This window comes from Lynx rufus, unplaced genomic scaffold (genome assembly GCF_022079265.1).
Source record: "Lynx rufus isolate CCGP_SWC_20201006 ecotype Redwood Valley unplaced genomic scaffold, mLynRuf1.p SCAF_13, whole genome shotgun sequence".
Taxonomy (NCBI): domain Eukaryota; kingdom Metazoa; phylum Chordata; class Mammalia; order Carnivora; family Felidae; genus Lynx; species Lynx rufus.
This window is the reverse complement of record NW_025814827.1, coordinates 43,806,715-43,823,767: the sequence shown is the minus strand read 5'-3', so window position 1 is coordinate 43,823,767 and position 17,053 is coordinate 43,806,715. Positions and strand designations below refer to the sequence as shown.

Below are 17,053 nucleotides of genomic sequence, written 5' to 3'. Positions count from 1 at the left end.
TTGAGAGAGAGAGTATGAGCAGGAGAGGGGCAGAGAGAGGGAGACAGAGGATCTAAAGCGGGCTCTACGCTGACAGCACAGAGCGTGATGCGGGGGCTTGAGCTCATGAACTGTGACATCGTGACCTGAGCTGAAGTCGGACATTTAATCAACAACCGTCCAAGTGCCCCTGGAACACGGTCTTGATTCTCATTCTCCCTTTCTGTTTTCCCAGACGAATCATCAATAAACACACTGATGAATCATTAGGTGACTGCTCTTTCCTTAACACGTGTTTCCACATGGATACCTGCAAATACGTTCACTATGAAATTGATGCTTGCATGGATTCTGAGGCTCCTGGGAGCAAAGACCATACACCTAGCCAGGAGCTTGCTCTTACACAGAGTGTCGGAGGTGACTCGAATGCAGATCGACTCTTCCCTCCTCAGGTACCTGTCTGCTCAGAAAACTATTTTCAACTTAGGAACTTGTATGAGTAGGGCAGCCATCCATGTAGGAAAAGCAGGTATAATCAGCAGTCTATCTTGCTGATTGGGAATGGTGTGGGATATACATATTTATAAGGGAATAGGAAAATCAAATGGAAAAGAGGGACTGGGGCCATGAATCTCAGAGTGAAGGAAGGAAAGATGACCAAATACCACCTCATGCAGTGGATCTGTTGTGATATCCGCTACCTGGACGTCAGTATCTTGGGCAAGTTTGCAGTTGTGATGGCTGACCCACCCTGGGATATTCACATGGAGCTGCCCTATGGGACCCTGACAGATGATGAGATGCGCAGGCTCAACATACCAGTACTTCAGGATGATGGCTTTCTCTTCCTCTGGGTCACAGGCAGGTAATGCAGTTCAAAGATATGTAGGTATGGGCAGATGTAGTACAGAGTGAGTTCTGGGTGGGGATAAAATCCTGGGTTTTCCTAGCCTGGCTATTAAATGTATGACTAAGTTGGCCTTTTTTTCCTGAGACCCTAATTCCTGTTTAACACAAATGATACCTCGAATTCTGTTTAATTTTACATTTGTTCCTTGTGAAAGGTAAGGCCTTTGAGAGTAGATACTGTTTCATCTTTTCACTCTTCGATCCATCCTGTTGCCCTAATGGTGTCTTGCATGTAAATGTTTACTGAATATCTACTGAAAACACAAGATACCTTGAAGGGATAAATATATATGGGCATGGAAGTAGCTGTTTAACCTTTCTTTTTAGGGCCATGGAGTTGGGCAGAGAATGTCTGAACCTCTGGGGGTAAGTAGTGATCATTGTTGTGTTGCTTTCTTTTGAAGGAAATAAAAATGTAATTGCTGTAGTTGAGATGTGTTCCCTTCTCCAAGTATTCCCTGTGAGTCTTTGCCTTTGTAGAGTAGATGGTACTACCTCTAAACTGTGAAAGCCTGATTAAAGCCCTGGTTCTCTTTTGTATATTCCACAGTTATGAACGGGTAGATGAAATTATCTGGGTGAAGACAAATCAACTGCAACGCATCATCCGGACAGGCCGTACGGGTCACTGGTTGAACCATGGGAAAGAACACTGCTTGGTGAGCGACAAGGGGGCCCAAGTACAAGAGGTGGAACAAAAAGGGAAATTGGTTGGACTTCTTATTGAGGAAAAGTTCAAATGCTGTGGTATCATAAGGTAATATGTTTTTTGTGGTGAGCAGGTTGGTGTCAAAGGAAATCCCCAAGGCTTCAACCAGGGTCTGGATTGTGATGTGATCGTAGCTGAGGTATGTGCTTCTCCAGGCATCCAGACCTTCCATGTTATTCAAGTCAGGGGTGTTCCAGGTTTTCTCATTTGATCATAAACGAAAAGGGCTAGAATTGGAATCTCTGGTAACCTAAAAGTAACTTGGACCTTGTTCCTAGGTTCGTTCTACCAGTCATAAACCAGATGAAATCTATGGCATGATTGAGAGACTATCCCCTGGCACTCGCAAGATTGAGTTGTTTGGACGACCACACAACGTGCAGCCCAATTGGTAAGGCGACCAGAGACCTGCTAGCCCTCAAGAGCCAAAGTGTTTATGGTCAAGGACACATATTAGTAGAACTTCACCTCATATGCCACTTGTCTAAATATAGACTTCAGAGGATTCATAAGCCACCTGAGCTTGTATTTAAACTGTTTGATTTTTTTATTAAAAAAAATTTTTTTTAATGTTTATTTTTGAGAGAGAGAGAGAGAGAGAGAGAGAGACAGAGCATGAGTGGGTGAGGGGCAGAGAAAGAGATACAGAATCTGAAGTAGGCTCCAGGTTCTGAGCTGTCAGCACAGAACCCAATGTGGGGCTCAAACTCATGAAACAGGAGATCATGACCTGAGCGCAGTCGGGCGCTTAACTAAGCGAGCCACCCAGGTGCTCCTGTATTTAAACTGTTTTATGGGGCTTCTGCAACATTCACTGGAAACCCATCAGGTTTTAGGACTCAAACCACTGCTCTCCAGGGTGCCCACTAAAGATCTTCCTCAATTATTCTATGAGATATATTGAACCTGCCCCCTGGTGGTTAAGAATCCATTTAATCTGTCAACAGTTTTAATATCTTTCATCTTGTTAGTAGAGCCTTGAAAGATATGCTGCTAGTGTTTTACTTATCCGAAGAATACTCACTGGCAGCAACTCTGTGAATTAGCTGTTCTTACTATTAACTCTTAAGTAATACAGATCCAGCCTGTTTTGACACCAGAATCTGTGCCCAATTCCTAACCAGTCATACTACCATATACTATTCTAGTATTAAAGTCTTAAAAGAATTGGCATGAATATTTGATGAAATTATAGGCAGCCTTAATAAAACGTATGCATCTTTTAACAATATTAAGCCTTTTAATTCCAGGATGTTTTGGTTTGCCCCTTTATCCTTGCTTCAGGATCACCCTTGGAAACCAACTGGATGGGATCCACCTACTAGATCCAGATGTGGTTGCCAGGTTCAAGCAAAGGTATCCAGATGGTATCATCTCTAAACCTAAAAATCTATAGACGCACTTCTTACAGAGCTGAGCATCTACAGCCATGGCTCTGCAGGCTGTACCTGAAGAGTAATATTTGTACAATAGCTTTTTTCCTTATTTAAATAAAAGTTTGTATTGTAGTTGGGATTTCAAGGTCAAAATCTGGCTCTTCAACTCAACAGTGTGTGATCTTGTGTAACTTACCTCAGTATTATAAGTAAGCTGGGAATACTACCTACCTCACTGGGTTGTTGTAAGGGTTCAAACTAAATCAACGTATGGATAGAAAGCATTAAAATGTTGATTATACTGCATAGGATCAAAGTGATTAGCAGTTAGTACTTCGTGAACATCGTAATCAAGAAGGGGGTTCTCTGGGACAGCATTTCTCAAGGTAAGATTTGATTTTACTTAAGGTTATCATTACCAGGGCCTTCATGCTCTAAACATTTGTTTATTCTGTTATGACTATGGCTTTGCTCGTCCTTTTTTTTTTTTTTTAGCTTATTTCCAAGGAAAATGAGACAAGCACATCTTAGATTAGATTTAACTGAAAACCTAGGGTGTACAGATAATTAGCCTATGTATTATGTAAGTGAAAACATCTCTAACTTATCTTTTAAAAGATATTTTATCAAACACAAGTGAACACAACTTTAGACTTTAGAAAAACCTCTTATATTAAGGATATAGAGTTCTGCCTTTTACACTCAAACTGTGAGGAGGATCATGGACTACAGAAATAATATTTGTAAAGAGAAATAAATAAGAAACTCCTACACGATGGTATTTTCCCCACAGCCCAATGTGCCTGTTCTTTTGAGAACTTTTCTCAAAGTAATATATATAATAGGTGTGACAGCAATATTCCTGTTTAAGAGGTAACTTCTAATGCAATTTTTTTATCCCTTTTAAAATGGATTCTCCTAGGCTCAAAGCTGAGTGTGCTCCCATCATTTTAATAATTGTTTAGGCAAGTCCTATGACAATTACACCAACAAGTTTCCTCAAACAATCCTCCCCCCACCCCCCCACCAGCCCTCCCTATGTTCTGCTTGTTCATATACCCTTCACCCTTTGCTGTTATCACTGCTATGTGTGCTTGTACTTGAAAGTAAAAAGCAATTCCAGATTACAGCAAACTCAATGGCCTTGCTCCATAGTATGGCCCCGGCTGAAGAGACAGGAAAGGGGAGAAGCACGAATGACATCATGGGTTGAGATCAGGCACTACCAGAAGCCCAGCTTGTGTTTTAAAAAGAGGCTCTTAGACATGTTCCCAGCAGGTAAGTCTTCACTGGCTTGGAGAACAGGGAGGACTATTTGACAAATACCACTGTGTTTGAATTTCTAGAGGCTACCCAGGCCAAGAAGACATCCCTAAGAGAGAAAAAGAGACACATAAACTCAGAATTACAGCCTAGAGATATATATATATGTATATTTAAAGATACAGTCATTTTGAACTCTGTCATAAATAACTTCCTGGATAATTTCCTATAGCATTAAGAAGAGATGGTATCACCCAATAGGAATATAAGGGCAGTGGGCCTAAAAGATAGGTTCAGGCAATCCTAATTTACTGAACAGGATTTGACTCAGGAAATACCAGTGCTTTGTTTCATGGGTATAGGTAAATCCCAGGAAAACTAGGGAGACGGGCAAAATCTTCAGAACCTCTCCCCTGCTCCCACTCCTGCCACACTTAGCGCTTTATTGTGGTACTTACCACTTACCATTCCTCCTCAAATTCTAATTCCCTGAGAGGTCGGATTTGATCTAAGGAGATACTAAGCTAATATTCACAGTCACTAACAGCTTATTGTGGCATTTTTAAAAGGGCATATGTAACTAAAAGAACATCTGTAACAATGTGATATAAGCAAAAAGCGAAAACTGCTAATTACATCATCTTTGTCTACATGGCAAATGTAAGTAAGCTCCTTAAGGCAGGGGAACTTTTCCAGTTGCCTCTACAATCAGACATCTGTATAGCAGTCTAGTCTACTTAAGATCAGGTGATCCTGATCCCATGCTCGGGGTTACCATGTCTAACACAGTTAACTTAGTCATATCCGAATTCTACAAAGGGGAACTATAAGCTCACCTGCAATGCTTCACCACACATTCATTGCTGCAGTACTCATTGTCCCAGTCCTTACTCACAACAGGAGGATTCTCACAACCGGACCTCACACAGCGAGGCTGGGGTGAGAGTGTCACAGGAGACCCACTCACCAATTCAACATCCATTTGAGAAGGAGATTCCACCTGTGAGAGGAAGAGAGCACCAAAAATGAATTAGATTACTACTTACCTAACCAGCTAGTCAAATGCATTCTGGAACCCAGTGGAGCAGCAGGTATTACAGTCCTTCACATATGGAGGCAGAATTCTAATAGAGGAGTTCCTGGTCTCCCTTTCTTTATGCAGCTTTAGAACTTTGTCAAGCAGACTGACATGAAGATTCTTGATGGAATGCTGGCCACATGCTAGTACTCTTTAATTTCATCTGTCACTGACTTTGTTCCACACTTGAATAATATTCCTTTGAAAATGTCAAAAGTACAATGTGCATAGTGTCTGGGTTACCTCAACTAAGATTGGGAGGACTAAGAGAAGACAAAATGTGGTGCCATTAGAAAAAGGGAGATTCACAGTTTCTGCTGATGGGGGGGGGGGGATTTTTCTTTAAAATGATTGCTTCCTTAATTGTGGAGCTAGAGTCTCAAAACAGACTCACATTTTATTTAAAATGACTACTGGTGATGTACAAGTTAAAACTAGGGTAAGTGGCACCTGTCTGTGTCTCTTTGGAAAGACTCCATGATATGAACCAATTTTTTTCTAGCTATATCCCCTGTCCATCCTCCCACTTAAAACATCAAGCTAAGCAGGCGAGAGGCAAGAGATATGGAAGAACTTTTATCTCCAAAGTTTAGGATCCTTGGATAGACACCCGCTAACTCTATGCTTAGGCTGTGTTCCCTCTAGTAGAATGGCATCATGACTTCAACTTAGTTAAGGAGTGGTCTGGGACAGCAGAGCCTCCTAAATATTTCTCACAAGAACACTACAGATTGTCGTGGGGAGGACAAGTCACAGTCTCAGGGAACTGCTACAGGATGTCTGTACTCCTGGTTGCCAGGCATTAAATGCTAGTAGCAACCTCCACCTTTATTCGATCAACTGAAATAATTAAACTTTTACACTGGTCTAGAGAAAGACTTAAAAATAGAGGCTCACCTCGGGAACTACATCCGTGATCATCTCACAGATTGTCTCAGGGGAGGTTTCCTCCACTGTATGGGCCTCAGGGCTGTTGTTCATAGGCCGCTCAGGACTGCTTTCCACAGCTGGTGGGACTAAGGTAGTCTGCATTTTCAAAGTGGGTGGAGGCACAATCTTGATCTGCAGAGGAGGTGGCTGCTGCTGTAAATTGATTCGAACTTTCTGAGGTGGAGGCTGTTGCATGGCCTGAAGTGGGGGAGGCTGTTGCAGAATGGTCACTTGCTGCTGAGTGGGGGGCTGAGGCATCTGTTGCAACGGAGGGGGTTGTAGTCGGGGTGGAGGCAGTTGCATAGAAGCTGCAGCTGCTGCCGCTGCCTGCAACACTGACCGAGTGACAATCTGGGCTTGTTGACTGGGCTGGATAGTGGCTGTACTGGTCTGGCCTAGTTGGATCCCCCGGGAGGTTACCACTGTGGCTGGGATAACAGTAACCATCCCTCCTTGAGACATAGTAATAGAAGAGGGCAACATCTGTTTGGTAATAATCAACTTGGTGATATTGGGCTGACCCCCAGCCCCAGAAGATGCCTGATTTGCTACATAGGAGGAAAGAGTGGAGTTAACAACAATGGAAGGGGATAGGGCAGGGGGCTCTGTTGAGGCTGGTGCTGGAGATGCTGGGTCAACAGTAGCCATAGGAGGTGGAGAAGGAGTCTGTGATGGTGGTACTGGATCCAATTCTACTGTTTCCACGGTGGCCTAAAAAAAACCCCCCCAGAAAAGAAAAAAAAAAAGTCATTTGGAGATTTACTTTGTTCCCTAGAACATATTCACTCTAATCATCTCCCACGAAAAGACACATCACAGATTGATAAGAAAGAAAGAAAGAGAAAGAAAGAAAAAGAAAGAAGAGAAAAAAAAAAGAAAAAGAAAGAAAAAAGAGCAACTGTGGGGAGTAATAGTAAATAAGGGGGAGAAACTCAGAAAGATTTTGGCAAGGTTTATAATGGAAACAACAGGGAACCTGTTCTATACTTTTGAGCTTTTAATATTGCATAGTAGTAACAAGTCACACAGGTTTTTGGTGGTATTTACTTCTTATAACTGCTAATAAATAGCTCCAAAAATCGTTTTATTGGTTTAAATAACCCTCCTACCTGACACTCTTGATTGTCTTTATATGCAGCCAGAGCCTTCAGATACTCTTTCTTGGCAGCTTCAGTTTTCCTTTTATATACCTATAGGAAAGAGAGGCTGTTTAAAAACTCCCCATACTCCTAGAAAAGACCTATAATTCTATATTATTTATCAATGAGTGACAACTCATTTAAATATTTACAACTCTTTTTAGTGAATACACTTCTGGAAGCTAGTAATCAAAACAACCTCCATGGCAAACTTTCTAGTGACCATGCACCTGAAGGTCAGCCAATCAGCAAACCTTTCCAGAGCAACTATACTTCTAAAGCAACACCAAACCATGACCAGTTTTATAATAAAAACCTGATCCAAAAATTATGTAAGGTCAGGAGTATGCTTAGCCTAACAAGTACATTCTCCCTTAAGGAAAGTGGCAAATTATTTGCAATCATGGCCACAAGAATTCCTCCCATCTTGCATACTTCTTCCATCAAGGGCTGAAACCTACTTTCCCCTCCTTTGAATCTGGGATAGCCCTATGAATTGCTTTGACCATGAGAATGTGGCCTAAGTGAGGGAGACAGACTTTGCTCCTAAGTCAGCCATACTATAAACAAGCCAGCCTAGCCTTTTGAAGGATGAGAGGCTATGTGAATCAGGTTGTCTAAGCTAACAGGTAGCACCAAATTGTCAGATACAGGAGCAAGGTCACCTTGGCCAGCCACACTAGCTGTCATTTGGCTACAATCACAAGAATGAGCCCAGGCAAGAACACCAGGAAAACCATCTAACCAATTTACAGAATCACAACAAATATTAAACTGCCACTATTTAAAGCTATTAAATTTGTGGTTTGTTGAGCAGCAATAGATAACTGTTATAAGTTATAATACATTTTAGCTTTTTGTTTCAATTAAGTAGCAGACTTTGACATAAGACCTGGGGAATGTAGGGTAATGATAATTATAGCCATCTTCAATTTTAATTGTATCTCATGTAGTATAATTTTCATTTATTTTTAAAATCCATATCAAATTTAGAGAGATTAACTATAGTTTTCAAGTTTATACTAAACCAATGTGAAAAATGTAAACTAAACCCTAAATTCAAACTTAAGGTAGTAGATTTTAGAGCTGCAGGTTACCGAGGAATGGCCTAATTTGACAGAAAAAAAAAAGGGGGCTTTAGTAAAATTAGATTTGGTGTTTTTACAAAAATTATTAATTTTTAGATGGGTATTTTGGATTCAGTGGATGGCTGCAACTTCTAAGACAAAGTATGATCTATGAATGCTATAAACAGAGCTGATATGAAATAAGAGCATTTAAAAAAGTTTAGAAAGGGCAGCCTGGGTGGCTCAGTTGGTTAAGTGTCTGACTTGAGCTCTCAGCTCGAGTCATGATCTCACAGTTCGTGAGTTCGAGCCCCATGTCGGGCTTTGTGCTGACAGCTCAGAGCCTGGACCCTGCTTCAGATTCTGTATCTTCCTCTCTCTCTGCTCCTCCTCTGCTCATGCTGTCCCTCTCTCAAAAATAAACACACATTAAAAAATTTTAAAGAAAAAAAGTTTAGAAAAAACTTCTAAAGCATTCACTATCCACTATCCTCCATGTTTTGCTCACCTGTTTTTGTTCCTCTCCAAGACTGTCCCACATGGAGGCCACAATTTTTGAAACCTCCCCAAAAGTGGCATTGGGATTCTGTCCCTTGATGGCAGCCTGTGTGTCACGAAAGAATAAAGCATATGCTGAAACTGGTTTCTGGGGTTCATTAGGATCTTTCTTTTTTCTCTTCTTTGGGGCCTTCTGCTTTTTCCCTGCTTCCACCACAACTGTCTTCTGGCTGGGAATTTGCTGTAGGGAAAAAAAAGAGAGAATTACAAGGGGGAAGAAGGAAGGATCATGTCTGGAGAACTGTAAGAAAAGGACTTTTATACGGGGGAACTAACTAGGCACATGGATGTAATTTTCAGAAATGCTAAAAAGAGGCAATAGGATTAAGACATTAGTAAAGTATGTGAGGACCAATTAGAATGGGGATTGGGAAAAGCATTATAAACTGTAGATTGAGAGGCAGGACCCCATACCCAGAAAAGAGCAGAGGAGATGGCAGGGCAGGAGCAAATAATACTGAGTAGGCTCTGTATGCCAAGAGTTTTATCCCAGAATATCATGGCAGATTTGATTTTGGCAGGGAATGCCTCACCCTCCGGAAATCCTCAACACCATCCTCATGAAGTGAACTAGTAGGTGAAGGGGTGGTTGAAAGACGATCCTCAGGTGACTGGGCAGGTGGCAGGATGGTGCCACCCCCTAAGCTCAAACCAAGTTGAGAACTCAGTTCTGACTGATCAATGGTGGTCAACTGGCTATGCCCCATCAAGCCAGATGTCATGTCTGTCATTGGTACATCAATTGTAACAGGTGGGTTGGCACTATACTGAGTTCCTATAGAATGGTCCAAGTCCTGAGAGAAGCAGAAGGACTAATTAAACACTAAATATAAAAAAACACCACTCTTTCCCCCCACTGAATTCAGGACAGTTTATACTCTTGCTTACCCAAACTGTATCATCGTTTAAACACTAAACAAATAATTTGTCTACATATAATAAAGTACAGAAATTATTAAAGTCACTTCTTTGTATTCAAAATCCTGTTCCAAAATAAAAACTAATCAGAGAAGTCTTAATTTTGGATAATTTAAAGAACAAATAAGTTATTCAGTAATCTGGAGGTGGTGATGACACATAGGGTAAAGAAAAACTTCCTCCCTGTACTCTCCTACAATAGTGGCTTTTAAAGTTGCAATACACAGGCAATCAAGAGTAAATAAGGCCAATGTTAGAGATGTATGGCATCAAATATAGTGTGAAGATGTGCTACTGATGAAATGTGCTGGAAGCCCAATACACTGATTTTTAACACATACTAATCCACAATTAATACATTTGGTTCAGACTGTTTTGGAATAAATCTCTCAACATGCTAGCTACCACACTCACATTTTAATCCTGGGCTATGAAGGTAACAATAGAAGGAAAAAAACCTTTTCCCCCCAAAGCCACAATCCTTTTCATATTAGGGTGAACACAGGACGTTTTATAATTTAAAACTAGTTTTCAAGTAAAATTGATTCAAATGATAAATTCCGTTCAAGGGAAATTAAGTCTTTGTTGGTGAGCCTTTAACCACAGAATGAGAACCAAGTAATACCCAAGTGTAGTAGGGAAGAGAGAGTCACTTTTAACTCCCTTAACATCATGCCCATGAGCCTGGGTAAGCTTGATAATGTCTTGCCCCTTACCATGGTCAAGCCCCCACTCAGGAGCCCCCCGCCCTGCTCCATCAAGCCATGGGTCATGCCCACAGGCATGTCCAATGTCTGGACCCCATATTGGGCTGAAAAGCTGCCATCCTGAGAGGAGGAAGGGTCTGCCAGGTCATCAAAGTGGCCAACCACATCTGAGACAGCCAGTGAGGGATCAGAATCCAAGGAGATAGGTGGGATTTCAAATTCCTCATCTCCCAAGCTTGGTGTATGGAATGTCTGTAGGGGGAAAAAGGGAAAAAAAATTAGTGGGAAGAGGAGGAACTGCATACTGCTAAGTGAAGAACATGGCTGGGTACTGAAGTTTCTCAGTGTACCTCTTTTCAGCCTGGATCCTATTTTTTATCAGTTTCTTTGGACCTATTTAATTTTGCAAATAAACCTCTCTTCCTCATACCTTTGGTCATATGACTTACAAGGCTGCCAGTATAAATCACAGTTTTCAGTTTTGTAATCTGTTTTTATCAATTGTCCTATCATGCTTACGGTTCTAATGAGTGACTCTCTTGGCACCACTAGTCCAAGGACCCAGTCTTTATAAATTGTTTTGCCTATGACGCCTAAAAACTCTCAAAAGATTCTAATAGACAGCAGTTGTTTTGCAATTATACACCTGAACTATTAGACCACAGAAATTCAATGTCAACCAGTTATACTTTTGACTGTTGTTTTAGGTTCCTTTGAAGCAAATCCTAAAAGGTACTGTCATGGGAATGATATGCTCTTCTAAAATATCTACACTTAAGAGTTCCATCTTAGAGATCATGATGTTAACAACCAGTTAAGATTCCCATTTGTACAGCATTTTTAGAAAACCCAACAATGCCAAGATAAAGCTAATACTCAGGAGAAAAACCTTCACAAGAGCTACAGCCAAAAGGCAAATTGGTTCTCTAATAGATTCTTAATCTGGCTTTGACAGCCTTTCTGTAAGAGAGGAAGAAAAAGAGTACTCTAGCTGGCTATAAAACTCAATCCCTTCCTCTGAATTCAACTATAGTAATATACTCTTTTTATACTGAATGGATCCACCATTCAGGGAGCCGACAGGCTAATGTCTGAATGAAAATATATTAAATGCCATGGTTCCTTTTAGACATTAAAAAACTAAATTAGTGACGTTTGCAGCAAGAGCATTATAATTGCAAGAGACTTTGGTGTCAGAGAAGGTCTAGGTTCAAGTTCCAGCTTTGCCACTTACTATATGATTTTGAAGGGGTTTTCCTCATCTATAAAATCAGAGTTGTAATGGCAATCTCCTTATATTGTTATTATGAGAATTAATGGGATTTAGTAACAAAACTTTTATCACATTGCCTTATAATTGCTTAATAACTATTAACCATTGCTATTAACAATATTAATATCCTAATTATTATTAACTTGAGACCTACTAATCAGTTATCATAGATAAATGGAATTTTAGAAACTTTAAATTCTATCAGCCCACACATGGCATAGTAAATATCAACTGATTCTGATCAAATTCAATAGGTACCCACATTTTTTTCATGATTAAGCAATGAATTCTTTAAGAGTTCCTCAAGGTTTTTATAGACCCACAAAGGGTCTCAGTAATATCACTATTTATTTTTTTAAGGTTTATTTAAGTAATCTCTACACCCATGTGGGGCTTGAACTCCCAACCCGGAGATCAAGAGTTGCTTGCTCCTCTGACTGAGCCAGCCAGGTGCTACACCATTTTGATTTCAATGAAGACGTTGTTAGAAAAAGTATTTCCAGCTAGTAGAAACTAGGGGGAAAAAGTATGTCTGTGAAATGCCTAATCTTTCTGAATCTTACTGGTAAACTGAAAACAGTTTCCTAAAAGACAAAAATATGTATATAGCTACATTTCTACATTTTCATTCTCTAAGATCCTTACTATTTTACTTAACATGGTAAAAATTTGGTACTTGTCTAGGATATAACATGAGAGTGGCACAAGGAACATAGGAGCCGGCAGTTCTTAAGGAAAAACTTAAAATCTACCCCCAAAAACTAAACATTTTTCAGTACACAGCTTACAATTCTTCTTACTGCGTGAAAGTTCTTAACTTACTCTTTCTGAAATTTTAGTTTACGTAGGTTCATGTGACATTTTTCAGGAAGAGAGTACAAAGATTTCTACCAAATTTTCATGTGAACAAAGTTATGGGGATCGGAAAAAGGATCCACAGAAACATATACTAAATTAATAGTTGTATAATGGTAGTTTTCAGTTTTTTTATAAGATACAGATTGCTTTAGCAAAGCAAAAGATGCCTATCTTTTTCTGCTTACCAGAACAAATAAAAAGGCAACTCTGCCAAGATGTGAAAATGATACTATTTGTTAAAAAGAACTAAAAAGAATAAAAATTCATATCCCAAACAAGAGACCAGTGTTCTGCAAAGGACTACCCTTCATAAACCATCTGGACTGCTCTCATGGATAACACTAAAAAACCAGACATGCAGAGATTCCACTGTATTAAATCAACAAGGCATTCTTTCTATGCACCACCCCCTGGAATGTGGAAACAGCTTTTCTATTCAGTATCCATAGCTTTAATGGTTTTTTTTTTTTGGGGGGGGGGGGGAGGGGGGCTTTGTTTTGCTTATGTGTTTGTTTCTTCCCTAAATAAGAAAAGTAAAATAATAGCAATGATCAAGAATACAGAGGGGTAAACCACATGCTAGAATAAACACAAGAGATTCACTTTAAATCTCTTTTACTACCACAAATGACCTTTAACATTATGGGGAAAAAACCAATAATGGATATCTAGTTATTTTATTTTAGTGGGTCTACTACATAACTCACATATAAAACAAAGATACAACTGTAGCAAATATTAAAATAAAAACAAATAATTTCAACACAAAAGGAGAAAACAGGAACATGATGTAGCTACCCTCTCATTCAGCTTTCTCCCTTTGTGTTAAATTTGTGGGTCTTTTTGAGGTAAGAATCAGTTTGGGAATTATAGTTTATAAACAAGGATCCTCAGCTATTTAGAGGACCAAAAAATAAAAACATGATCTCTCTCTCTTTTCATATTTCCCCATGCCAAGACACACAACCCACTATTTCTTTAAGTAGTTTGTGTAGATTATTCATTTTAAAGAAACTTATTTTAATCCAACACCTATTTACTCATAGATACACTGGCACTATGTATCATTAAAATAATTAATTGTTCTAAAAAGTGCTATAGGAGCGAAAATCTTAACTATTCAGCCTGAAATAATTAAGTGATTCTAATATTATAAGTACTTTTCCTAATTAAAAATAGGTATCTTTATATTATTTTTCTCTAAGTGCTCAAAGCCTAGTATCATTATGTAAGAGCCAACCTGAATGAGGGAAACAGACAGATTAAACTCTCTTCAGATAGTATAACTTTCCTGTCTCAAGCAATATTGTAACAAATGCTAAGCCTTCCTCTCTGGATACTTACTCTTTAGAAATTTTTACTATTATTTCTTATTTTATTGAGGTATAATTTGCATTAAATACACAAATTTAAAGTATATAGCTCAAAGAATTTTTACACATGTAGACATCCAATTAACTACCACCCAGATAAAAATACAGAACATTTCTACCTAAAAGATTTTTTTATGCTCCTTCTGAGTCAATATTCTCTCCTTTCCACAACAGGTACTGTTATTCTGATTTCTATAAACATAGCGTGACACTGTCTATTCTTTATTCATTAAAAAACAAACTTATATAGTGTCTACTCTTTTATGTCAGGCTTTTTACTCAACAATATATTTTTCATATCACCCAAGGTTCATTTATTCGTAGTTGATGACCTTTTCTATTGCTGTGTAGTATTCCTTTTTACAAATGTATCCATTTATAGACATTTGGGTTGTTTCCGGTGCTTAGCTATTATGACTAAAGTTGCTGTAAACATACATGTTTTTGGTTAATATATGCACTCATTTCTCTCATGTATACCTCAAGGAGTAGAACTAAACTGGGTCACAGGGTAGGTATATGTTTATCTTTAGTAGATACTGCTAGTTTTCCAAAGCGATTGAACCAATTTATACTTACCTCAGTAATGATTAAGAGTTATCTACATACTTGCAAAGTCTTGTAATTGTCAGTCTTCTTAATTTTAACCATTCTAGTGGGTGTACAGTCATACTCATGATAATTTTAACTGGCATTTCCCTGGTGAGTGATGACGATGACACTCCTTCATATGCCTAATGGCAATTTGGATACCCTCTTTTGTGAAGTGTGTGTTCAGTCTTTTACCCATTTTTAGGTTGGATTCTTCCTTTTACTCTACATAAGCATTTGATATATTCTGAAAATGATGTGTATTAAAATATGTGTATTAAAATATCTTCTCCCATTCTGTGGTGTGTCTAGTTCATGTCTGAATGATGTCTTGATGAAAAGAAGTTCCTAGTTTCAATGAGGTCCAATTTTCCAGGTTTTTTTATGGTTAGTATTTTTGTGGGCATCTATCTTTTTCTGGCAAGCAAACCATAAATATCACTTTTTCCAAAAAACAATTTAAGTATCACCTAAGTTAAATTTGGGGTAGTTCAAAAAAAATTTAAAAGGGGAAGGGAAGGTGAATAAGTAATGAGAACAACTGTTAGCAATGACAGAGACCTAAGCTAAAGGAAGATACTGAAATTTAATTATGAGCTTCTTGGCAAAATAGTTTTGTTTTCTTAGTTCTTAAAGTCATAGAAACAAAGGATACACTCAAACCTGGGAAGTTTCTGGAGGCCAGTGTGAAATTTACCACACTCTAAATTTAAATCTGATTCAGAAGAAATTGGCAATGATGCACTTTCATGAGGATGAGGCCAATGTGAGGTTTACAACACTCCAAATAATGAAATTAAACCACGGAGGTATCATTCAGAAGAAACTGGCAATGAGACTGGAAAGCACCAAGGAGATTTCAGTTTTTTAATTTTTTCTAAATTTGTCGCTCATTTGATTCACTTTCCCCTCCTTAAGAGAATAATAAGCAATAATAGCAATAAAGAAATTAAACTAGCAACTATGCCTTGTCAATCTAGTTCTCGTCCATGAAAATATTAAAGTTTACTACAGGATAAGCATATTCAACAGCAATCGAAAAAACTGATGGAAGTGATTCACTTCACTTTTGGGAAAAAAAAAATATTAAAATCCTCAAAAAACATTCTGGAAAGCTCAAGACTGCAGTTTTTCAAAGACTGGAAAATTTATTTTTGTCTGTTCCACATCTTTCTCTTTCACCCTGCCTAAACAAGTGATAGGAACTTATGACAGTATTTTAAGCAAAACTTTTTCACAAATACTAAAAAGCACTTCACCATAACCATTATTTCTACATCACAACATCATAAACTATTATTACAGCCATTCGGCAGCTAGGAAATTTGTGACAAAGGAGTAGTAACCTGCCCGAACTCTGAGTCACTGGCAAACAAACACATGTTGTACTCAACCCCCTTCACGTTTTCTGGCAATTATTTCCTTTCATCTTGTCACTAGCAAAACAAACTTGTAGGTAAACATAACTACTTAAAAAAAATCCCTGAGCAGGAAATTTAAGCGAAATAAACACCCTACAACAGATAGTTTCAAGAATGAACACATGTGCACCAGTTAAGTAAACTCCCTCACCCCGATTTATCTTATATATTTTCCTCCCGCTGCGATCCCCCAAGATTCTTATTTCTCTCCAATGAAAGGAAACAATTCTACCCTGTCTTCCAATCCAAAATCACTCTGAGATGGGTTAACTCTTTCCAAAGTCCTGCTTTTCTGATGACAGCAGCTTCCCGGGCCTTCCCCTTAGTCTTCATAGGCTCTAGAAGCAGCTGCAACTGTTCTCTGAACACCAATCGCGGTCCCTGGTTCCCAGCCCCCGGGCACCCGCGTCCACGCACTCCTCCCCGCCGCCCAACCCCACCGCTGCCTCAGGCCCTCCCCCCACAGCGTCGGCAGCTCGTGCTCACCTCGGCCCCTGACAGGAAGGGGTGCGAGGGCCCTGTGATCGTCAGGTAATTGTCATTTCCTCCGGGAAACTGGAAACCAAAAGAAAGCCGCGGGGATAAGTTAGGGGGAGTAAGGAGTTAGCTTGGAGCGACGGATTCTGTGCCCGACATTCTGACAACGCTCCCCAAACCCCGCTCTCTTCTCCCCTCCCGCCAGCCGCCTCTCCACCCGGCTTCCCGCCTCTGCTTCAACCCCGTCGGCCGCGCTCTCTCGCCAGCCTTCTTAATGCTAGGTTCCTACCTCCATCTTCACACAACGGCTACCACCGTCTCAGTCCCCTCATCGCTCCCACCGCCCCCACCGGACTCGGACTGCCGTCACTTCCGCAAGGACGTGCGTCGCTCTCCGTTGATTGGAAGGAGCGCCGTGGGGCTATTG

At 39.6% G+C, this 17,053-nt stretch overlaps 2 protein-coding genes across 2 annotated transcripts in view; one reads left to right on the top strand and one right to left on the bottom strand.

Annotated features, from left to right (window-relative positions):
• Positions 1 to 3,112, top strand: part of METTL3 (methyltransferase 3, N6-adenosine-methyltransferase complex catalytic subunit) — a 14,299-nt gene extending 11,187 nt beyond the window's left edge. The window contains exons 5-11 of the mRNA XM_047075424.1: positions 215 to 431; positions 657 to 844; positions 1,216 to 1,254; positions 1,439 to 1,547; positions 1,671 to 1,736; positions 1,876 to 1,988; positions 2,882 to 3,112. Of these exons, the coding sequence (XP_046931380.1) occupies positions 215 to 431; positions 657 to 844; positions 1,216 to 1,254; positions 1,439 to 1,547; positions 1,671 to 1,736; positions 1,876 to 1,988; positions 2,882 to 2,993 (844 nt within the window). The 3' untranslated portion in view covers positions 2,994 to 3,112. The remainder of the gene's footprint in view (positions 1 to 214; positions 432 to 656; positions 845 to 1,215; positions 1,255 to 1,438; positions 1,548 to 1,670; positions 1,737 to 1,875; positions 1,989 to 2,881) is intronic.
• Positions 2,818 to 17,006, bottom strand: TOX4 (TOX high mobility group box family member 4). Its single transcript, XM_047075423.1, has 9 exons — positions 16,916 to 17,006; positions 16,636 to 16,704; positions 10,643 to 10,885; positions 9,542 to 9,802; positions 8,959 to 9,189; positions 7,354 to 7,434; positions 6,212 to 6,955; positions 5,073 to 5,236; positions 2,818 to 4,345 (listed from the first exon to the last, which is right to left on the bottom strand). Exons 1-9 carry the CDS (start codon positions 16,919 to 16,921, stop codon positions 4,285 to 4,287), a joined length of 1,860 nt encoding a protein of 619 aa, XP_046931379.1. The 5' UTR covers positions 16,922 to 17,006; the 3' UTR covers positions 2,818 to 4,284.
• Between the last annotated feature and the right edge of the window lie 47 nt (positions 17,007 to 17,053).